This window comes from Trichechus manatus, unplaced genomic scaffold (genome assembly GCF_000243295.1).
Source record: "Trichechus manatus latirostris isolate Lorelei unplaced genomic scaffold, TriManLat1.0 scaffold00087, whole genome shotgun sequence".
Taxonomy (NCBI): Eukaryota; Metazoa; Chordata; class Mammalia; order Sirenia; family Trichechidae; genus Trichechus; species Trichechus manatus.
In genome coordinates, this window is record NW_004444023.1 from 3,625,217 (window position 1) to 3,647,724 (window position 22,508).

General features: G+C 55.5%; 2 protein-coding genes across 4 annotated transcripts in view; both read right to left on the minus strand.

The window, feature by feature from the left end:
- CPT1C (carnitine palmitoyltransferase 1C) overlaps positions 1-7,220 on the minus strand; it is a 16,568-nt gene extending 9,348 nt beyond the window's left edge. For both annotated transcript variants that reach the window (XM_004381637.1, XM_004381636.1), the window contains exons 1-5: positions 7,069-7,220; positions 5,044-5,183; positions 3,389-3,560; positions 2,778-2,879; positions 2,554-2,691 (exon numbers count right to left, since the gene is read on the minus strand). In XM_004381637.1, coding sequence (XP_004381694.1) covers positions 2,554-2,691; positions 2,778-2,879; positions 3,389-3,560; positions 5,044-5,183; positions 7,069-7,209 — 693 coding nt within the window. In that variant the 5' untranslated portion in view covers positions 7,210-7,220. The remainder of the gene's footprint in view (positions 1-2,553; positions 2,692-2,777; positions 2,880-3,388; positions 3,561-5,043; positions 5,184-7,068) is intronic.
- A 3,472-nt stretch (positions 7,221-10,692) lies between these two features.
- Positions 10,693-22,013, minus strand: PRMT1 (protein arginine methyltransferase 1). 2 transcript variants are annotated; one of them, XM_004381638.2, is made up of 11 exons: positions 21,939-22,013; positions 19,663-19,716; positions 18,991-19,092; positions 17,937-18,092; positions 17,738-17,801; positions 15,550-15,692; positions 14,544-14,631; positions 14,344-14,459; positions 13,272-13,422; positions 12,458-12,579; positions 10,693-10,990 (listed from the first exon to the last, which is right to left on the minus strand). In XM_004381638.2, the coding sequence occupies exons 1-11, from the start codon at positions 21,972-21,974 to the stop codon at positions 10,907-10,909; spliced, it is 1,116 nt and encodes a 371-aa protein (XP_004381695.1). In that variant the 5' UTR covers positions 21,975-22,013; the 3' UTR covers positions 10,693-10,906. The 2 variants fall into 2 exon arrangements, with proteins under 2 accessions (XP_004381695.1, XP_004381696.1); XM_004381639.2 differs by lacking the exon at positions 19,663-19,716.
- Between the last annotated feature and the right edge of the window lie 495 nt (positions 22,014-22,508).

Consider the following 22,508-nt stretch of genomic DNA (forward strand, 5'->3'; position numbering starts at 1 on the left):
GGGGTGCGAGGAGGACTCAGTGCATAGGGGATACTGAGCTTCTGTTAAGGGTGATGGTATAATTTGGGATCGGATAAAGGTAATGTTGAACAACATGATGAACGTAATTAATGTCACTGAACTGTACATGTGAAGATTGTTGAAATGGCAAATGTTTTGTTACCTATGTATTTATCACAATGAAGAAGGTTAGTCACAGAACAAGATGTGCAAACTGATCCCATCTGATATTAAAAAATAATATTATACCAGTCTGAAAGGCTACATACTGTATGGTTCCAACTATATGACATTCTGGAAAAGGCAAAGCTATAGCAGAGCTTCTGGACAAAAATGGACTAGGAAGAAATTTCTGGCAATCTACTTCTGAAAATTGGCCGGTGAAAACCCTATGGATCACAACAGTATGATCTGCAAAGGATCACGGGGATGATGCAGGACCGGGTAGCGTTTTGTTCTGGTGTGCACAGGTCAGCGTGAGTTGGGGGTAGCTAACAACAATAGAGACAGTAAGATCAGTAGTTGCCAGGGCTTCAGGGGGCTGGGAAGGAGTAAATATGTGAGCACAGGGCATTTTTAGGGCAGTGAAACTATTAGTCGCCTGGTTACCAACGAGTCTGTCTTTAAGTCGAATTTGTAGGTAAGTCAGAACAGGTAAATACGGTTCTTATTTAGCTTCAGTTAGTCAAATGTTTGTTTTAGTATAATAGTATATATTTTACTTTTCTATGCATATGAAACACTTCCAAACTGCGCCATGTTTTCATGAGCATCAGAAAGTAGTGGGTGTGTTCATTATTTACGAACCATTGTCTGTATTTAACTCAAATTTTTAATAAATAGGCTTTATGGTAGTCCATTCTTGAGTACGAGTTGTCCACAAGTTGGATGTTCTTAACCTGGGGACTGTCTGTACTGTAATGCAGAACCCAGGCCCCAGCTGTAATGACATGCCCACATCTCAGGCTTTGCCCTCAAGCTCTGGTATTCTCAGTCCTGCCCAAAACCCAAGCTCCGCCCCCATGATATGCCCACAACTCATGCCCTGCCCCCATACTCCAATATTCTGCCACATGTCACGACCCATTTATCAAAACACACAGGACTGTACAACACAAAGAGTGAAACCCAATGTCAACTATGGACCCTAGTTAATAATAATGGATCAATACTGGTTCATCAGTTATAACAAAAGTACCACATAAATGCCTGTTAATAGGAGAAGCAGTGTGCAGGGGGAAGAGGGGTTATATGGACATATCCAAAAGCCCTGATTTGGGAGAATCCTTGCCTCTCTCTGTGCCTCAGTTTCCCTAGGAACAATCAAGGACCTAGCTACTGAATTCAGAATAGAAGCCCATAGGGTGACCATGTCCTTGAGCCGAGAGAGAAGCAAGCAAGAACGATTATGGGGCAGGCCTTGGATTGTTGGCAACCCAGGGGAGGGGCTGAAATGTGGACGGGTCCTGGAATTCTGGTTTAAAGCATTGCAGAACATGGTGGACAGGGCCACGGATGTGGGTGGGTCCTGGAAGGTGGATCAGATGATAGGAGGGCTCAGATATTGAAATATGGAGGGGGCTTAAAATACTGGAGTATCCAAGAGAGGGACTTAGACTATTGGAACGTGGGGGCACGACTTAGAACACTGGAGGGTCAGGAGGCGGAGCTCAGAACATTGGACGATAGGGGGTGGGGTTTGGAATGTTGGAACATAGGAGGTGCTCGGAATGTTGGAGTGTGGGGGCGGGGCCTGGTTGTGCCCAAGTCATAAGGGCCAATCCAAACCAAACCCACTGCGGTGGAGTCCATTCCGACTCATAGTGGCCCTATAGGACGGAGTAGAAATGCCCCATAGGGTTTCCAAGGCTGTAAATCTTCATGGAAGCAGATTGCCAACTCTTTATCTTGGGAGCGGCTGGTAGGTTCGAACCGCTGACCTTTCAGTTGGCAGCCGAGTGCTTTAATTACTGGGCCACCAGGCCTCCCTCTCATAAGGGCAGGACCCAAAATACTGGAATATGGGGGCGGGGCCTGGGTTGTGGGCGTGTCATAGGGCCGGGACTCAGAACATTGGAGCATGTGGGCGGGGGCTAAATTGCTGGCGTGTTGTGGGATCAGGGCCTGGGTTACGGGCATGTAATGGGGGGTGGTCTGCGTTGTGGGCATATTCTGGGGGAGGGGCTAAACTGTGGGCATGTTGTGGCGGCAGGGCCTGTGTTGAGTGTGTGTCACAGAGGGTAGGGGCCTGTGTTGCCGACAAGCTGTGCGGGCGGGGCCTGTGTTGTGGGTGTGTCGTGGGGGTGGAGCCTTGTGGGTGTGTCAGGGGGTGTGGCCTGGGTTGTGGGCTGTCAAGGGGGAGACAATACTGGAGCATGTGGGTGGGGGTTGAATTGTGGGCGTGTCATGGGGGGCAGAACTCAGAATACTGGAGCGTGGGGAACCTGGCTGTGGGCATGTCCTGGGCTGGGATAGACCAGGCTTCCTTAGGAGGGCGGATCAGAACCTTAGCCTTCTTGATGGGGGGGAGAGAGGCCTAGGCGTGGGACTCACGTAATTGGACGCCCACCAAGACTTGAGCTGCAGGTACCACTGCAGTAGCGACGCCTGCAGCCTTAGGAATTCCTGCGCTAGGCCCGCCGTCCGGTTGAAGTCTTCGTCAGAGAGGACTGGCCGGACGGACTCCAGGTACTGAAGGGGGCGGGGGCAGAGAAGAGCAGGTCACGCCCCGGCCCATCCCGGCTGCCTCCCGCCCCCACCCCGGGTGCCAGGCCCACCTTGCGGACAGTCTCCTGTACTGAGGGCACGGGCTGGCGGGGCAGGGAGCACTGGTAACTGAAGAGCATCGGGTGGCGGCCAGAGAAGATGCGGACCAGGGCCTGGAGGGAAAGGTCTGGGGTCCTCAAATCTAGAGTCACTGATCCCCTCATGGGGCCCCAAGATTATGGGGGCAACCTACAGAGAGAATGGGACAGAAACCCAAAGGGAAGGGCACAGAGACCAGGGTGGGGGTGGGGGACAGAGACCCAAACAGAGAGGGAAAGAGATTGGGGAAAGGTGAAAGGGACACAAAGAGAGGGGGAGACACACCCAGGGAGGGTGGGTGAGAGGTTAACAGACATCCGAAGAGAGAGGACAGAGACCCAGAGAGAGGGAGACAGAGACCCAGAGAGAGAGGGGAACAGAGACCCAGAGAGAGAGGGCGAAAGAGATCCAGAGAGAGGGGGACAGAGACCCAGAGAGAAAGGGGGACAGAGATTCAGAGAGAAAGGGGGACAGAGATCCAGAGAGAGGGGAACAGAGACTCAGAGAGGGGGGACAAGGACCCAGAGAGAAGGAGACAGAGTTGGGTCCCTGGAGGGCCCGAGTGGGCTCTGTCCCCACATACCAGCCAGGTCTTGGTGGGTGAGGACATGGCGCCATGGGGCTCGAGGAGCCAGCCGTGGTAGGACAGAAGCAGCCTCAGGGCCACGTGAAGTGTGAAGATCAGGGTTCCCCACAGACAGGAGGCGAACAGCGCGGCTGCCAGGGTCACCTGAAGCCCATGGTGCTGCCCACCCCTGGAGGGAGAAAGAGAGAGAGGCTGGGTCTGCATCTTCTGGCCTCAGAACCCCCCTCCCGCCAGCCTTTCCAGCCCCTGCATTTCCTAATGTTCCATGGCCCTGGTCATTTGGTTGCTGGAGACAGATCTTACTGTGGAATTGCAATCAGCCAGAGAAGTTTCCTCATTTATAAAGTAGGCGTGATCCCCCTGTTCCCCCAGGATTATGAGGACCCCACCCCCAAAACCACTTTCTATGGAACTTAACCCAAAAACCGAACCCATTGCCATCGAGTTGATTCTGACTCATAGCAACCCTATAGGACAGAGTAGAACTGCCCCACAGAGATTCGAAGGCATGCCTGGTGGATTCGAACTGCCAACTTTTGGTTAGCAGCCATAGCTCTTAACCACTACACCACCAGGGTTTCCCCCATGGAACTTGGTAGGGGCTTAATAACTGGAAGCCATTGTTTCTATTGAAGGTCCCTGGGTGGTACAAATGGTTTGTGCTGGACTACTCACCTAAAGATTGGTGGTTCAAATCACACCAGCAGTACTGTGGAAGAAAAGCCTGGCAATCTGTTTCCGTTAAGATCACAGCCAAGAAAACCCTATGGAGCAGTTCTACTCTATAACACATGGGGTCGCCATGAGTCGGAATCAACTTGACAGCAATGGGTATTATTTCTATTGGTATGTAGGGGTCACTTTGCCCTCCCACGAAAACTATAAGACCGTGGGTCTTAAAGTGTGGCCCCTGGACCAGAATCAGCATCATCTGGGAACTTGTTGAGAATGCAAATTCCCAGGCCCCACCCCAGCCCTACTGAGCCAGAATTTCTTGGAGTGGGGCCAGACAAAGTATTTAGTAAGCTCTTGGTAAAACCAAACCAAACCCGTTGCCGTCGAGTTGATTCCGACTCATAGTGACCCTATAGAATAAACTGCCCCATAGGGTTTCCAAGGCTGTAAATCTTTACAGAAGCAAACTGCCACATCTTTCTCCAGCGGAGCAGCTGGTAGGTTCGAACCACCTTTTGGTTAGCAGCTAAGCTAACCACTGGGTCAGGGCTCCTGGTACTGTTCTGAAATATTCCATATGCATGGTTTTGTTTAATTGGTCCAAGTACCCTGAGACGCAATTATGATTTAGGCCCATTTGACAGACGAAGACACTGACACTTAGAACGGTCAAGTCTCTTGCCTAAGACCATGAAACTGGAGAGGTAGGGCTCATACTTCTTTTTCAGTATAGATAACTGTATCTGGATATTTTCTCATTTGTCACCATCCCTCTTAGCAAGAGGCAGTTGGGATGGAAAAATTTGCAGAGAGAAGAGAGGAAATCACCTCCTTTTTCTTGATGCTCTACCTTTATTGATCTGACCCAAATCCTCAGAGGTTACTTTTCTTTAGCAGGCCCACCACACTGACAGAGAAACTTATTAGGAGGAGGGAGGAGGGTTGGGGAGGTTAATGGGATGAGGTAAAGACCTCACCAGTCTGGTAGCAACTCTTTGATCTTCTCCATGAGTCCTAGGGAAGGATCCAACTGCAGGAACCAGGAGAGCTGGATTGCACCGAACAGGAAAAGCCAGCTGAGGGGGCTGGCAGGGTACACACCGGTGAGAAAGTTGTTCTGCAGGGAGGAAGGGCATCCGTTCAATCATTTCCCCTCCTCCAAGTACCTACTCTGTGCCATTCTCAAATATTTCTTGAGCACCCAGTGTGCACTGAGCCCTGAGCTCGGTGCTCAAGGTCCAGTGGGGAGCAGAAAGATCTGAGCCCTGCCTTCAGGGAGCTCAGACCAGAGAGGATTGAGTGGGACTGGCAGTAGCACAAGGCGCAGGGGGAGCCCCATGGAGGCAGGTTACTCAGCCCAAGGGAGACAGAGGGCTCCCTGGAGGATGTGCCTGTAGGACCTGAAGGCAAAACTGCCAAAAAGGCAATTGATCCCCTTACATAGCAGGCCTGGGAGAACTTCTAGAACTACTTGGCCATGAGATGAATCAAAGCGTTGGGTCACTAAGCAGACTCCCAGGGAAGTGTGATAGAAATAACAACTAACATCTAAGGAGCGCTTACAGCATACCAGTCAGGCAGCCCTGGTGGTTAAGTACTCAGCTGCTAACCAAAAGATTAGCTGTTGGAACTCACCCAGCAGCTCCATGGGAGAAAGACCTGGCAATCTGCTTCTGTAAAGATTACAGCCTTGGAACCTTATGGGGAAGTTCTACTCTGTCCTATAGGGTTGCTATGAGTGGGAATCGACTCAGTGGCAATGGGTTTAATGGGACATACCAGGCAGGGAGCTCTGGTGGTGCAACTGTTAAGCGCTCAGTTGCTAACCAAAAGGTTGGCGGTTGGAACCCACCCAGCAGCTCCTCGAGAGAAAGACCTGGCCGTCTGCTCCCATAAAGATTACAACCTAGGAAACCCTGAGGAGTAGTTCCACTCTTTCACGTGGGGCCACCATGAGTCGAAAATTGACTCAACGGCACACAACAACAACGTGCTCACAACAAAGACTAATGAAATTAGTGCACCCCAGTGAGGTGGCGATTCTTATCTTCCCCATCCTACAGATGAAGAAACTCAAGCAACAAGAGGTTGAAGAACTAGGCCAAGGTCACACAGCCAGGAAGTGGGATCGCCATGAGTTCGAGTCAACAGCAACTTTTTTTTTTTTAATCATCACCCATGTGGGGAAACTGAGGCTCAGAGAAGGGCACTTGCCCAAGGTCACACAGCTAGTAAGTGGTGGAGCCAATATTCAAACTCAGCTCACAGTCGCTCAAGACCTCAGTTTGTTCACATACAGAGGACATGGGGAGCAGGGAGACTCTAAATGCAGAAGATTGTGCCAGAGTTCTAGAATCGGAGGCCCTGGGAGAGCGAGACAGGGGTTCTGGTTCAACACTGGGTATGGGCGTTCTGGAGGAGGGGCGAGGGGCCGGAGGTGGCATTTCCAGAGCTGGGGCAGCAGGGTTTGTGGTGACCGTGGAGGGCAGGGCTCAGACATCTGGGAACCAGAGGGAGGGCACGTGGCATACTGGAGAGTGGTACTGGGGTTCAGGAGCAAGGGAAAGGGGTTCTCAGGCCCATGGAGCAAGGACTAGGGGAAAGGAGGGGCCTACGGGATTGGGGTGTGGGCTACCAGAGATCTTGACCAGATCAAGGGGAGCAAAGGAGTTCTGTAATGGGCAGCATCTAGTTCTAGATCCTAGAAATAAAAGGGCCAGGTGAGGGCTATGCCATGGAGGAGGGGGGCTGAGTTTTGGAAATTGTGGGGTGGGGTGGAGGAGGTGGGTTGGGGTACTGGAAGTGGGTGCAAGAGGTTCCCTGAGGATGAGGTTGGGGATCCCGCAAGTGAGTCCCAGAGACTATGGCTTAAAGGATCCTGAAAGTGGATCTCAAAATCCCCAGAAGAGGGGTGAGCGAATACCAAAAGTGGGACAACTGGGAGGCCGGAAATTGGCCTCAAGCATCACGAAAGCAGGTAACTGGGTTCCCGGAAGGCTCACCCAGAAACGGGAGAGGCGCCTTTTCCAAGAGCGTAGTCCTGAGAGGTAGATCTCCTGCAACATCGGGGCACTGAGATCCACTTCCGCCCCGTCTGAGGTCAGCGACAGTCGGAAGCCCACTGCCTGATGTGCTTCAGCCATGTCACGCTGGAGCCCAGGGAGGAAAACAGGGGGTCATTCTCCAGGCCCGGGTCCCTTCCTCCCTCAGACCCAGGAGTCTAGGCCCCCAGCCCCCTCCTCCCTCAGTCCCAGGAGTCAGGGATCTCAGCCCCCACCCCCGACCCTCTGACCCAGAAGTTCAGGCTCCCGGCTCCCCCTCCTCCCGCAGACCCAGGAATCTAGGACTTCAGCTCACCCAGCACCCCCTCAGGTGCTGAGAGTCTTGAGGCTCCTGGCTGGAGACTCCGGTTTGCGGGGGTTTGGGGGGGGACGATGTCAGTTAGGGATACCTGTGAACGCAGAGAGAAGTGGAGGATTAACTCGCGTTAACTGCTTGTGCTGCCCTGCTGAGAACAAGATGCGGGAGCAGTGTCCCCCGCCACCACCCCATATGAAAAAAACAACAACAACAAAAACACTGCCATCGAGTTGATTCCGACTCATAGCGACCCTATAGGACAGAGTAGAACTGCCCCATTTGGTTTCCAAGGAGCGCCTGGTGGATTCGAACTGTCAAACTTTTGGTTAACAGCCGTAGATCTTATCCACTACGCCACCAGGGTTTCCTCCCCCCTAGGCCTCTCAAAATTCGGGGATGGGGGGGCAGGAAACCGTTCCAGGGTGGGTTTCGAGGTGTCGAGAAAAAAGTCTAATCCCCGTATCAAAGGAACACCTGCCGGATGCTGGCATTGTCCACCCCACTTCCGCTTCCCAGTCCCAGGGGAGGCTGGAGGGGGGCTGTCTATAAATTCATCTGCCTGGAGTGGCCCAGGGTCCCTTCTCTGCCTCGGACCGGAGTGGATGCAGACGGAAACACCCTACTGCGCATGCCTCGCAGCGGGGATGCTGAGCCTGGGAGCGGAGGCGAGCATTGAGGACAGGTGATGGAGAGGCCCGGACGCCCAGCTCAGGATCCAGGCCTCCAACTCCCACAGGAGGCTACTTACCACGCTGAGTCAGGGGTCCGCCGATCGGATGTCTGTGCCCAAGCCCGCGTGGCTGTCCCCCTTACCCCAGTTTAGACAGCCGGCCCGAAACCTCCTGTTTGCATGTCTAATCCCAGTGCTGAGCCCCCGACTTGGTCCCCGGAACTCCTGCCCCAAACCCAGTTCTCCCGACACCCAGGAACCCCGATTTCTGTCTCGTGTGCGCTTAGCCAGGAGTTCAAGCCCCTGATTTCATCGCTTTCCAGTCCCCGCGTTCTATCCCCGCCTCCTCCGAGTCCCTCCGTTCTATTCCCCGCCCCCTTCAAATTCCAGTGACCAATCCCCTCCCTCCGTTCGATTCCCGGCTCTTGGACTTTTACAAGGCGTGATTCTCCACCTTCGGTCTCCCGGGTTCTAGGCGGCGACTGTCCTCCGAACCCCGGATTCTTGGGCGCCCCTTTCCGTTATCTGTCTCTTCGAGGAACGGGGCTCAGCTTGCAAACACGCAGCCCTCCTCTGGGTACTGCGTCACCTCACATGCGTGGGGTGTCCAGCCAGAAGGCATCTTCGTCCTTCCACCCCGGGAAGGAGCGAGGTTTTGGAGTTGGCCCAGCCCACCGCAACCCCGCATGGAAGGTGCAGCTGGAAGTTGGCGGGGAGGCACTACAGCAGGTTAGATTCAAGTTAGACAGTCAAAGGGACTTCTGTGTGGGAAAAGGAGCTTGAATAAGGAGGACGTGTATTCTTGGGACTGGGCCCAGTTTGGGAGGCCTAAATGAGCAGACAGAGACAGAAACACAGAACTCTCGTTTTATTCTACGTTGGACGTTAGTCTTGTTTGTCCTGGCTGGATCTGCTGTGCCTGGGGAGGGGGTGGGGAAGTCTCAAGGTGAGCCTGGGGATAGTTAAGGGAGAAGAAACTTGGGGTCGTGGCCCCAATACATCGATGGGCAGACTGACGCCAAGGGAGGAACAGATGCATGCCTAATGTCATCCAGTGCTGCGCTCCGCGCTAGCCCCTAGACCGCAGGCTGGGGTCCTGGAAGCAGAGCAGGGCTCTGGCCTCACGCCACAGCTAGGGCCTATGGCTGTGGACCTCTTGAGGTTCACAGCCAGCCTTTCCCGATGTCTCCTTAGAGGAGGCACAGCAGAGCCAGTACAAGATCTTGGGCATGCGGTGCACCCTGCACATCCCCACGGAGCACTGACACCCACCATGCTGGGGGGCCTGGCGCTGGAGCCGCTTGGGGTGGAGTGTGGGAGGCAGCCTGGTTGGCACAGAATCCTTGTATCGTTGGTGGGGGCACCCAGAACACCTCCTAAGACTAGAATATGCCACACCATACCAGAGCAGGATTCAAACCTGGATCCCTGCCTCCTGTCACTCTGCAGTGCTCTGTGCCCCAGGGTGCAGGGAAGCAGTGCCGACCTCTGCAGCTGGCCACACAGCAGAGGGTTTCCAGGAAAGTAAGCAGGGTAGGGGAAGCTCTGGCCTCCAGTGTAGCTGCGACTGCACTCCACCCCCACCACGGGCAGGTCCAGCTCAGAAGGTTCCAGCACAGACCTGGAATTTCAGGGGCCAGGAGAGGTTTGCAGAAGAGGGGCTGGGCAAGGTGGGACACAGTACAGACAGAACCACCTGACAAGTGGGGACAAGGGGCGACTGGGCCCTGCTTGACTGGATCCAGTGTAACAGCATCCTGGAGGAAATGGTGTGGACAGCTGTGAGGGGCAGGTAAGCCTGGGGCTCCCATACTGGGTATGGGAAAGGTGTGGGTTGTCCCAGGGACCAGGACAGGGTGGATAAGGTAAGGCAGGTGGAGAGGGCCCAGTGGGAGGAGCAATGTGGACAGCGCTGAGAGAGGAAGGGCAGGTGTAGACACCAGACCTGCAGCAGAGCTCCCTGGGAGGACTGAGAGGAAGGCTGGTGGGGCCTTGGTTTCCATCTCAGTAAAATGGGGAGGCCTTAAGGCCCTGTGTCCCGAAGTCGAGACTTCCCATGATCTCCATGGAGGGAAACCAGAGGCAACACCCCACCCTCCACGTCCCAGCCAGGCTAGAGGAAGAAGCAGGGCAGACCCCACAAAGAATTCTATGCCCAAACACACACATATACACCCCATGACTCAGTTTCTCCAGCTGCAGTACAGGACACTGGAGGGTCCTGGACAGGAAAACACAGCCCAGGAGGAACAATATGTGTAGTGGGGGAGAGGGAGACACTTTTTCTGGGAAACTCAGGGCCCAGTTGTACTGGGAATCCCCTCCCCCGAGCTCTGCAGTGCGGCTGGAGGCCAAGCCAGTGCCGGCAAGAGGGCACCGCGCCCAAGGAAGGAAAGGGGGGAGATCCTGAGGACGGGGACAAGGGCCTTAGGAGAGGGATGTAAAGGGCAGAGACCCCGAGAGGAGACCGAGGCAGAGGCGGCAGAGACCCAGAGAGAGGGGACCTGAGAACTGCAGCCCCAGCTCCTGGGGCTGGCCTGGCTGTCTGAGCTGGCCCCTTCAGCACCTGCACAGTGGCCCCCACCCACTCGGCCTGGCAGGAAGCTGAGCCAAGTCCCAGCTGAGGATTTATTGGGGTAAATGCAACCATATAAAAACATAAGTTATGAAAAACACAATCACGATGTTCCCCCCCACCCCAACCCAGGCCCCTAAAACCCCCTTCAGCGGGAGGGAGGGAGAGGAAGGGGGGCCCCCAAACAGCCTAAGAACACCGCAGCCCTGGGCCCCGCGGAGCAGCGGGCCAGCCCTCAGCGCATCCGGTAGTCGGTGGAGCAGGACAGCTCGCAAAGCTGGCCCTTGAAGTCCAGGTCGATGGTGAAGTCCAGGTCGCGCTGTGGGGAGAGGTGGCATGAGGGCGGGACCAGGCAGGTCAAGAGGCTGTGTCCCTGGGCTCAGTCCTGGGACATCTACACTCTTCCCAGACCCAGCCGGGACCCTGACCCTGGGACTCAGCCCTTGTATGTATATACACCCTCCCCAGACACAGCTGGGACACTGTCCATGGGCTCAGCCCTTGAGCTGGGTGATCTACATCCCCCCTGAGACCCTGGGACCTGCCACCCACATCGCTGGTCCCGCTCCAGCATCTACTCTGAACCCTGACTCCAAGTGACAGCTCCACGTGGATACCCCACAGGCATCTCACGCCCACGTGCCCCTCGGGGGCTGAGCTCTGCTGCTCTGCCCTCTCCTGTATTATGAGGTTCCCTCCAAGCTCACTCCCATCAGTGAATCACAGTTGCTCCTTCCTTCTTTAAAAGAAATCCTCTCTTAACCCCACTTCCTGCTCCAGGCACTATCTCCTATCCCTCCCCTTCCCTTTACAGTAAAAACCCCATGGCCCACCCCTAATGTCCCCATTTGCCTCTCCCCCCAAGCTTCCGGGCAGCTGGTCCCACCCTCACCCTCCACCCAAAGGCCCAATACCCTCCACCCTCACCCCCTGCACTCTCAGAGGTGGCCGACAGACCCCTCTCCCAGCTTCCTGCTCCCCCAGGGTGTTGTTCCTTCTGTCTCTTTAACTTGGAGTTCCTGAACCTCAGCACCACGGGCACCTGCAGCGGTGTCGTGGGGGCTGTCCAGGCGAAGGAGGATGTTAGCATCACCCCTGACCTTTTCCCACCACATGAAAGCAGCCCCTCTTGTCATGAGGACCAAAGATGTCTGACGTTGACAAATGTCCTCCAACGGGCAGTCGCCCATGCTGAGAACCACTGCTCTAGCTGGCTGTCATCTCCCTGATTTGGACATGGGGCGCGTCCTTGGGCCAGTGTCCCTGGCTCCCTCTACCCCCGAGCCATCACCCAGCCTTGAGTGTCTAGAGCCCCGTCTGTTCCCCAGCCCTTCCAGCTTAACGTCTCCCTGGACGTGGGGCATGCAGCCACCATCTCCTCCGCCCCCTCAGCTCATGACAGCTTCTATTTTTTGGAGGAAAAAACAACCCTCTTTCCTTTCTCCCAGGGCATTGAGCTGGTGGAAAAAATCCCGCCAGCTCCACCTCCTGCCTCGGTCTCACCCTGCCCCCTCCAAACACCTGCCTGCCCCGCCCTCATCTAGGAGGGGAGGTCTGGGGGGCGGGGTTTTCTCTGGTCCTCACTGGGTCACAGTCTAATCCAGGGCCTGGCTGGCAACAGGTGCTCGAAGGAACTGTGCAGATAGGCCCAGGGGGACCCAGCCAGGCCCAGGGGGACCCAGCTGGCTGGAGGGCAGGCCTGGAAGACAAGGGCGCCCCACCCCACAGCCTACCTCCCCAGCAGGACCCACTAGCTCCCACACCCTCCCCCGCCGAGCAGCCTCACATTGTTTTTGGCATTGGGCCGCATGCCGATGGTGCCAAAGATCTCCTCGCCCGTCTTCACCGTCAGGTAATCCTCCATGTAGAACACCGTCTGCTTCCAGTGCGTGTATGGGGACTCGGGGCCTGCACGCCAGGGGGCTGATCAGCTGAGTTGTCCTCAACAGGCCCGCATCTCCCTGTGCCCCAGGCCACACGGGCCTTGGGGCCCTGGCCCTTGCCGTGCCCTCTGCCCAGAATGGCTGGCCCCCAAGTGACAGCCAGGTTAAAAAACCAAAAACCAAACCAGTTGCCGTGGAGTTGATTCTGACTCATAGCAACCCCGTGTGTGTCAGAGTAGAACTGTGCTCCAGGGTTTTCTAAGGCTGATTTTTTGGAACTAGATTGCCGGGCCTTTCTTCTGAGGTGCCTCTAGATGGACTCAAATGGCCAGTTTTCTGGTTAGCAGTCCAAGCATGTTAATCACTTGTACCACCCAAGGACCGAGAGCCAGGTCATCTAACTCTAAGACCGAGAGCCAGGTCATCTAACTCTAACCAAGCCTTAAAGACGGGAACCGCTGTCTGTGTTCTGTGGGTGAGAAAACCGAGGCACACTGTGCTCAGATCATGCCCCTCAAGTCACACAGCTGTCCAATGGCAAAGCCAGCGTCAGGACACAGGCCTGCAGTGTCCCCATGGTCCATCCATTCACAGAAGCCTGTTTTTGTCCCATACACCCCACCATCCTGGAACCCTGCTCAACTCTCATCTGCAGGAGTTGTTCCCAGGCCCTAGCCCCGGACCACCGCTGTGCCCCCCCCAGCCCATCCTCCTCACTGGTGGAGAAGCCGGTCCTCTTGTGGCAGCGCGTGAACTCGATGTTGAAGTAGGCCACCAGGGCATGGACGTAGTCGTTCCGCTTCACTTGCAGGCAGAACGGGGAGGTGAAGGTCAGATCTTCCACTTTGACGGTGTAGATGTCCACCTCCTGCAGGGCAGGCCTGTGAGCCCTGCACAGAGCCACCCTCCCAGCCCCGCGCCCTGTGACCTCATTTCCCGCCTCGGCCTGGGACCATGCTGTCCCTGCCCCGTTGGCCTTCCCAGGCTGGCTTCAGGCCTCAGCTCCTCGTTTCTTTTCATCCCTGCCTTACTTATCCCCACCTCTGCCCCTGGCTCAAACTCAAATTCTTAGCAGGCCATGCAGGGTTCCTTGTTCCAACATCACCCACACCCATCCCCCAAACCAGGTACTTCTGCTTCCTCCATCTGTCTGGAATCCCATCTCCACTCACTGCCTCCACCTGGTCCAGGCCTCCATCTCTCCAACAGGCTCCCTGCTTTTGTCCCCTCCCTTTCTGGAAGTATCTGCCAATGTGGTTCTTTTAGAACAGTGTAAACCCCTGCTTCAAGCCCCTCAGCAGCTCTTAGACCAAACCCAGGAAGCTGCCCTCCCTGCCAGCCTCTCCTGCCACATCACAGGACTTCGCTGTCCTCACATACCCCAGCCTCATTCTGATTCACTTGCGATCTCAAGGGCTCAGCTGTCACCATCTTCTCCCCCACGGACCTAAGCGCGTGCAGTGTGTATAAACTCGCGCCTGTCTGGAGCCTTCCCCACTAGAGCCCTCATGCCTTTGTCAGCTCCTGCCTCCCTACCTGCCTCAGAAAGGCCCTTCTAGAATGTGTGCTCCATGGGGTGGGGCCAGCCTGTTTCCATGCTCAGTGTGGTGCCTGGCTCACAGTAGGAGCTACGCAGAGTTTTGTCACACATCAAGTGGCTCCTGAGGGCCTGGAGCACTACCTCAGGCCAACGGGCCAGGCCCCAGCACCTCAGGAGAAAGGGAGGGGACAAAAGCAGTGGCCATTTTGGTTCTGACCCTGAGGATACCCGGCCATGCCCACCCCTCACCTTTATGAGGCAGGCGTTAGTGACCAGCTGCTTGGGGTCCACCACGTCCACCAGCGGCTCCTTGATGGCCACATCCTTGATGCAAGACATGTCAAAGCCGTACACGTTCTCCCACCCTGTGGAGGCAGGTGGGGAGTGGGGTGAGCCTGGTGCCTTCCGGGCCCCCGCACTCCCCCGTCCCATGTGCCCCCGGTGCTCACAGTGGATTTTGTAGTCCTTGTACTGCCGGTCCTCGATGGCTGTCACGTACAGCGTGGCTCGGTCTGGGAAGATGAGGCCATCAGGGGCCTGCAGAGGGGGAAGGCAAGGGCCTGAGACTTGGCAAACCCCCCTCATGAACCACTCTCAGATTTGGCCTATTTATCCACCGCCCCCCCAGCCTGGACTCCTGGCAGGGGCTGCTTCCTCACCCCTGGACAATTCCCCACACGGCTACCAGAGGGTGCCTGGGAACTGGCAGCAGATCCTGTCTTTCCACTACTCAGGCCCCTCCAGGGTTCAGAGGAAACATGAAGTGTCACCATCCTCACCTCCAATTTCACCTCCTACCGCTCTTTTGGACCCTCATTCCACCCTGGCCTCCTCGCGGCTCACTCCTGCCCCAGGAACTTTGCCCTGGCTGTTTCCTCTGACTGGAATACTCCCCCACCCCAGATCCGCATGGCCCCTTCCCATCCTTTCTTCAGGTCTCAGTCACCACCTGGCCTGCTCTGGGCACCTGGGACAATGGCCCTCCACCCCTCCCTGTCCCTTTTCCCTGCGAAGTTTTTCTTCCCAGAATCAACTCCTTCCTGACATGATCCTCTCCTTGTCACTGCTGTTCTTCCAGTGCCTGTTAACACCCCTCAGTGGTCGGCCTTCCACATCTATGCTGTCAATCCCCTGTATGAAACACCAAGAAGCCCTGGTGGCACGGCAGTTAAGCGCTCGGCTGCTAACACAAAGGTGTACAGTTCCAAACCACAAGCTGCTGAGGGAGAAAGATGCGGCAGTCTTCTTCCGTAAATATTACAGCCTTGGAAACCCAGTGGGGCAGTTCCGCTCTGTCCTATAGGGTCTCTATGAGCCGGAATCAGCTTGATATCAGTGGGCTTTGGTTTTCTGTGACAACACTTCATGTGGCTCGTTGTCTGCCTGAACCCTGACACGTGCTCAACAGACAGCCGCCAGACCCCAGCCTGCGCCAGCTCAGCCACGGGCCCTCACCAGCCACTTGTCACGGGCGTACAGCACGGTGTTGAGCATCGACTCGTAGAAGAGGCAGTAGCCCATCCACTCGCTGATGATGATGTCCACCTTCTCCACTGGCAGCTCCACTTCCTCCACCTTCCCTTTGATGATGGTCACCACTGCAGAGCGGGGTGGGGAATAGGGTTGGTTAGCCCCAAAGACCCCTGCCCGCTTGCCTCCCCTGGGGTCTCACGAGCCTGGGGACCCCACCTGAGGCATCCTTGTCTTTGAAGTTAAAGGCTAGAAGCTGGATTTGGGCATCTCCCCAGAACTCTCTGAGCCACATCCTGTTACCTATTTTAAAATTCACGTATCACCTAGCCCCCGACTCCTCCATTTCTAAGCCAGTGGCAGAAAAGTTTACAGGGACTGGGCATTAGGTAAGGAGCCCTCGTGGCACAGTGGTTAAGCACTCAGCTAATTGAAAGTTTGGAGGTTCGAACTCACTAGCCACTCCATGGGAGAAAAATGTGGCAGCCCTGGAACACTATGGGGCAGCTCTACTCTGTACTATAGCATCACTGTGAGTCGGAATCAACTCAACAACAAAGGGTTTGGTTTTTTGGGCATTAGGTGAGGTTAAGATTTTTTCTTCTTTAATAACATTTTATTGTGTTTTCTGTGCAAGTTTACACAGCAAATTAGGTTCCCATTTGACAATTTCCATACAAACTGATCCATAACATTAGTTACATTTTTCACAATGTATCAACATTCTCTTTAATTGCATTCTGATTATTCTGTTTCTCTTGCTTTAGTTTCCCTGCCCCCTTTATCTTCTCATCTTTGCTTTAGAGTGTAATTGTGGAGATGAGGTTAACATTTTGCCTGTTCGATCAGTGTAATTCATGACACTGTATTGTACACTTAAAAATGGTTAACGTAGCCAATTTTATGTTATACGTTCTACCACAATAAACTTAAAAAAATTTTTTTTGTTGTTAATTCAGTTAGGTTTCTGAAATGACTTTATGTATTAGAGACCCACACAGAAAGGTTTACAGATGAAACAATGTTATGGCTGGGAGCTGCCTGATGTACTTAGAGGTATATGGACATGTGAAAATACATGGAGATGTATTTGAACTGAATGATGGTACTTGGGGGTTCATTATACTAGTCTATTTCTTTTATTAAAAAAAAAAAAAAATCAGCTCATTAGTTCTCAGAACGCTACAAACCCTCACATTTGCAACACTCACGTCCTCCGGAACTCCCTGCCCTGCGCCCTGCTTGTGGGCGCGCAAACTGGTAGAACTGCTTCAGAGAGTGATGTGGCCACAGCTACCCAACGTACTGATTCATGTTTTGGACCCAAACAATCCTACTCTTATACAAGTCTACCTTACAGATGTACTAGCGCACGTATGAAATGACATCTTGTGTAGGGGGACAAAAACCTCAGAAGCAACTTAAATGCCCACCATTGGGGGACTGATTAAAAAGCCGGGGTAACCAGAAAAACCAGATGCCCTCAAGTTGGCTCTGACTTATGGAGATCCTCTGTGTGCCATAGAACTGCGCTCCATCGGGTTTTCAATGGCTGATTTTTAGGAAGCAGATCACCAGATCTCTCTTCCAAGGTGCATCTGGGTGGACTCGAACCTTCAACCATTTGGTTAGTAGCTAAGTTGCCACCCAGGGACTCCACATGCACACAATGGTGTCATAAAAGAGTGAGGTGCCTCAACACCTGAAATGGCTCAAACTACAGGATAAACAGGTGAAAAAGACCAAAAAACCCGACGAAAAGTGCTCCATGTGTCAAAATTATGTACGTGAACATAAAAACATTGACATATGTATTGGCTTGCAGATGCAGACTTCTCTGTGAGGAAATGTCAGTTAAAAGAGAAGCATAGCTGAGAGACAGATGGAAGACCATGGACACTGAGTAGTTAACCACATGACTTTATACCTTATTTGAGAAATTAGAGAATGTTTCTTGCCCTAATGTTTTAAGACTGAGGCGCTAAGCTTGCGACTTCAACAGATTCTAAGAATACTCCCAGCGCTAATCGTCGTGATAGGTTCTGAGAAGGCCACAGGGGAGAAACAGCTGAAGCTGTGGTCTGTCAGGGGACACCCCCCCACCTTGCCGAGGGCCCTGGGGAAGCTCGGAATCACCCACTCCAGCCCCACCCACCCCTTTTCCTGGGCTCACCATGGTCTAATTTGTTGGCTTTGACGATCTTCACCGCGTAATCAGAGATACTGGAACACTCGATCTGGGGACCCAGGAAGAAGGGAGGGTGAGGCCCCCCCCAGCCCTGCCCTCAGCCCCCAGCCCCCTCCATGTAATCCCTGAGCCATGAGGGGCCCCCTCTCCAACCCCAGGCCCCCCAGCCACCCTGGAGACTCACCCCGATGACCCTGCGGGCCCCAGCCTTGGCGGCGAACATGCAGAGGATGCCTGTGCCTGAGCCTACATCCAGCACCACCTTATCCTTGAAGAGGTGCCGGTTGTGGAACATGGAGTTGCGGTACGTGAGGGTACGCACCTCATCCTTCAGCATCTCCTGGCGGGGGAGGGGCACAGAAATGCCATGAGGGGACCCATGTCCCCAGCTGGAATATGCGGCGTCTTGGCCTTCAGCATACAAGGTGTGGGGAGTCAGAGCTCAGCCCTCACCCTTGCTTAATCCCCTTGCCTCTTCCATGCACCTTAGTTTCCCTATCTGCAAAATCAGACTGAATGCACTGTACTCCCATCTTAGCTAGATTCTATCATTGTTACCTAAGACCCAGTTATCCTTGGCTTTAAAAAATCCTCAGTTAAAAAAAAAAAAAAAAGGCCTCAGAACCCCAGCTTAGCTGCATTCTGGGCCCTCAGTTTCCTCAACCGTCGAAAGAGTTGATAAGTCGTCTTCGCACACTGGGCACGAGCAGTCCCAGCACCGGCCACTAGAGGGCGGCAAAGACCGGCAGGCCCCGACCGAGGGCTGAAGTCCATGCGTGCTCCCACCCTAGCCTCCAGAGACTGGACGCAGAGTGCATGACCAACCTCGGTCTCCAAGACAACGGCTGGGCAAGGCGATCCCTGAGTCGCGGCGCGTGCAATACGCATGTGCGGGGAAAGTAAGTCCCACCCTTCGCAAGCAGTAACCCCTTCAAGAGGCCTCCGCCCTCGGAACAGTCCACACTCGCTGTCCACTCATGGCAACCCTACTGCCTCTTCTGCCATCTCGCCCCCCCAGGAACCCCAAACCCTGACACCCCATTTTCCTCTTCCAGGCCCCCCAGAGCACCATCCAGGGGGGCACTCCAATACTTCAGCCACGCCTACCATTTCTCCAGTCTCTCTGGCCCCGTCTCTAGCTCGGCCCACAGCTGGGGAGGGGAGTGGAAGGCAGGGCTGGGGCAGACACAGGGCCGGGCGGGGGGCAAGTGGAGGCTGGAAAGCGAGTGTCCACTCACCTCGTGGATGCCAAAGTGGGCATAGGAGTCGAAGTAGTAATCTTTGGACGTCATGTCCTCGGCGTTGGGCTTCTCGCTGCTCTCTGCCTGGCCACAGGAGACCTGGGAGGGGGCAGATGGGAGCATGGGTCAAATCTGGGGGCTCCCTGCATCCTCTTAAATTTCCAGGTTCCTACTTTTGCCTGGAGCATGTAGACTCCACAAAAGGCTTACCATGGCAACCCTACTGCCCCCTCTGCCATCTCACCTCCCACAAGAACCCCAAACCCTAACACCCCATTTTCCTCTTTCAGGCCCCCCAAAGCACCATCCAGGGGCGAACCCCAATACCTCAGCCACGCCTACCATCTCTCCAGTCTCTCTGCCCCCGTCTCTAGCTCAGCCCACAGCTGGGGAGGGGAGGGGAAGGCAGGGCTGGGACAGACACTGGGCCGGGGATGGGGGCAAGTGGGGGCTGGAAATGGAGTTAAGGAAGTAGCCACAGTGTTGGGGAGGCCAGAGGGGGGGCTAGAAACCTGGAGCTGTACTAAGTGTTTTTTGGGGCACAGGATAAACTGGTGTGCAGCAAGAGGGATCACAGTTAGACCGCTAGAAAGGGCCTGTTGGGTAGCAAGCTAGATTGAGGTGGAGGTGAGGTGGCAGTGGGAAGGGGTCTCACAAAAGGATATTTACTTCTTCAAGAGGCGGCTGGAGGCTCATCCCATTAGCCAAGGTGGCTACAAAATTCTAGGAGAGAGTAACAGGGAGAAAGGGTTAGCTACTGGGAGTGGCTGTGGGAGGGCCAGGCCAGGGTTGGGGGATGGGAACACGGGCTCTTATGGGGGTGTTCCCTGAAATTTTCCTTTTCTTTGGTGGGGAATGGTGACAGTGTGAAGAGGCAGGGCTGTTTCAGAAAGGGGTCAGAGAAGGGGGGGGTAAGGGGGTTCTCCTGTCCCAGCTGTGGCTGGAGAGATGGTGGCCCGCCCCTACACTGCCCTCCTCCAGCCAGGCACCTGACCACACACCTCCCCTACCCACACAGGAGAACCTGGCCCCCCGCCGGGCACACAGGCACCACCAGCTGTCGTCCTTTCCCCCTCTAATCCCCCCAGATTAGGTGACACTTCCTGACACACACCCCCATCCTAGGGTGCCAGGAATAGCGGGGGGTGGGGGGATGGCTGGCAGAGTATGCCCACTGGGCAACCGCCACTGCACACCAGTCTCTCATCTGAGAGGGTCCCAGAAAGGAGGTGTGGCACACAGGCTGGTATCCCAGCCCCTAGGTTCCTGTCCTGGGTGCCAGAGCACAAAATAAAACCAGTTAGAACCAAGCCCCTCTCTGTGACCAGAAAGGCAGCATCTCAAGGAGCCCCACCAGATTCTGGGCCTTCTTAAGTAGAGGAGCCAGGACATGGCTCAGAGAGTCAGATCCAATCTCTCCCATTCAGACACCCATCCCAGGCCCGGAAGGCCCCCAGGTGTAGGGCCACGAGCTGAGGCAAGGCCTGGGGAAGGTATTTCCTCCACCTATAGCGCTCTGGGTCCAGGAGTGAGCCAAGGGGGGTGGGGGCATTGGAGTGGCCTCTGGGAGCTGTCCCCCAGTGGTATGCATCTTGGGAATGGACCCTCCACACTCCAGAGAAGACTATCAGATAAGGGGCTGGGGTACAGACGCTCCACCAGATAACATCTTTTCCAGATGTGACCACCCTCCAGGTTCCAGGAAGGGCAAAGTCACAGGCCATGAGCTATTGGGCTCCCGCCCCCCCCGCCCCCTCCTCCCAGGCGGGTGAGGACGTCTATAAGAAGGGCAGCTGGTGAGAGGATTTCCCACCCGGGCCCCATTTCCCAATACCACTGACACCACCACTGCCACCAGACAACCCCAGCCCAAAAGGCCGTGGAACACAGGACTAGAACCTCTCCCCACACGGCTGCACGAGAACCAAGCCTCACTGGAAACTATTTCCCCGCATCCAGACTCAGGACACCCACATAGGACTTCAGGAAGGGGGGTCGTTTGTGGGGGATGCCGCAGGGAGAGAAAGGGCTCCAGCAGGGGTTAAAAGTTGGTGCTTAGACCCCGTCAGATCGCCTCCCCAGCGTTCATGTGCCCCCCTATGCCTGAGAGGGCTCCAAGGAGGAGGTGGGCTTCGGGACACGCCCCATGAAAAAGATGTCCCTCCCACACACCCAGAAATGGCCACAAGGGGGTGCACGGCGCCTTATCTGGAAGGATGGCCTCCATTTCCCCCACCCAGAGAGAGGTCACAGGGGCATGCCCCATCCCCCCAGAACCTAAAGCCCCGGGTGGCAGGAAAAGTTCAGGGGCAGGAAACTGGGGCTGGAAGGGGACCGATTCTTCATCTTCTTCCAATCCCAACCCAGGGCACAAAACCTGGACCGATGCCCAGAAGATGCCCCGGGACATGGGAAGGGGGTTCTACAGGATCGGAATGCACTGAACCTCACAAGAGATCCTCTACATCGCGGTGGGCCCCAGATGAGTCCCACCCCCCGGTGTATGTCCCGGTGCCCGCGGACAGGAGTTGGGGGCCTTCGACGGAGGGTCGGAGCCTCCTCCCCGACCCCCCCGCGCCCCTCCCCCGGCTGGAGGCGGGGCCTTTGTCCCCCACGTGGAGCCCGCCGGGCATCCGGGCACGGCACACCCCCTCCCCACCACCGGGTCGCGGCCACGTGGGGGCCCGGACGGAAGCGCCCCCAGCCCGCCTCTACATGGGAGGTGGGGTGAGACCCTTGGTTCGACCAGTTGCCACAAGGCCCCTAAAGCTACAGAACCTCCCACCTCAAACGATATCCCCAGATCCGGGGCAGGCGGCGCCCTCTCAGTGCAGCTGGGTGCCTTCAGCCTCAATTCGCCAACTTGGAGCCCCTTCCCCACGACGGAGTCATAAAACACAGACCCCAAGCCGCCTCCCGACCCCGACGGCGCTCCAGGCTCTCACCTCCATGATGCAGTTCGCGGCCTCGGCTGCCGCCATCTTCACCCGCAGCTACTCCTCCTTTGGCGGCCGAGACCCCCCCCTTCTCCCCTTTCTCCGGGGACCGCCTTATACCAGAGGGTCCACGGCCCGCCCACCGAACTCTGCCAAGAGATTTCATTGGCAATGGGGCCGGCCCATCTGGAAATACCGTTTAGCAATTGGGTAAAATAGATATCCAGCAAAGCTTAGAGGCCCGCCCAGTCCAGGGTTCAGGGCCCCGCCCCCTCAGGTCGAACGGGATGGGGAAGACGGCCCGTCTATCGCAAGAAAGGCGAGTGGTGATTGGGCAAAGTTGACCAGGAGTTCCCGCCCCTTCCCCCAGCACCGCCTCAAAGTTTCCCGGCGGGCCCCGCGCTAAGCGGACATCTTGAAACAGAGCTATCCATCACCAGAACGGCCCGCCTCTTATCGCTACCATTGGTTTATACAAAAGGTGACGTCATGAGGTCCTGAGCCAGCCCTCGCCAACCTCTAGTGGAACACGGAGATTGGCTCCAGAGGAGGGAGGAAGGCAGGACTTTGGGCCCAGCA

Coding starts and splice junctions, on each gene's coding strand:
- PRMT1 (XM_004381638.2), bottom strand. CDS start 21,974: ATGGCGGCAGCCGAGGCCGCGAACTGCATCATGGAG. Junction 19,093..19,662: donor TCCAGCCGCCTCTTGAAGAA/GTAAATATCCTT, acceptor GCCCCCTCCCAG/GTCTCCTGTGGCCAGGCAGA. Junction 14,460..14,543: donor CAAGGACTACAAAATCCACT/GTGAGCACCGGG, acceptor CTGCCTCCACAG/GGTGGGAGAACGTGTACGGC.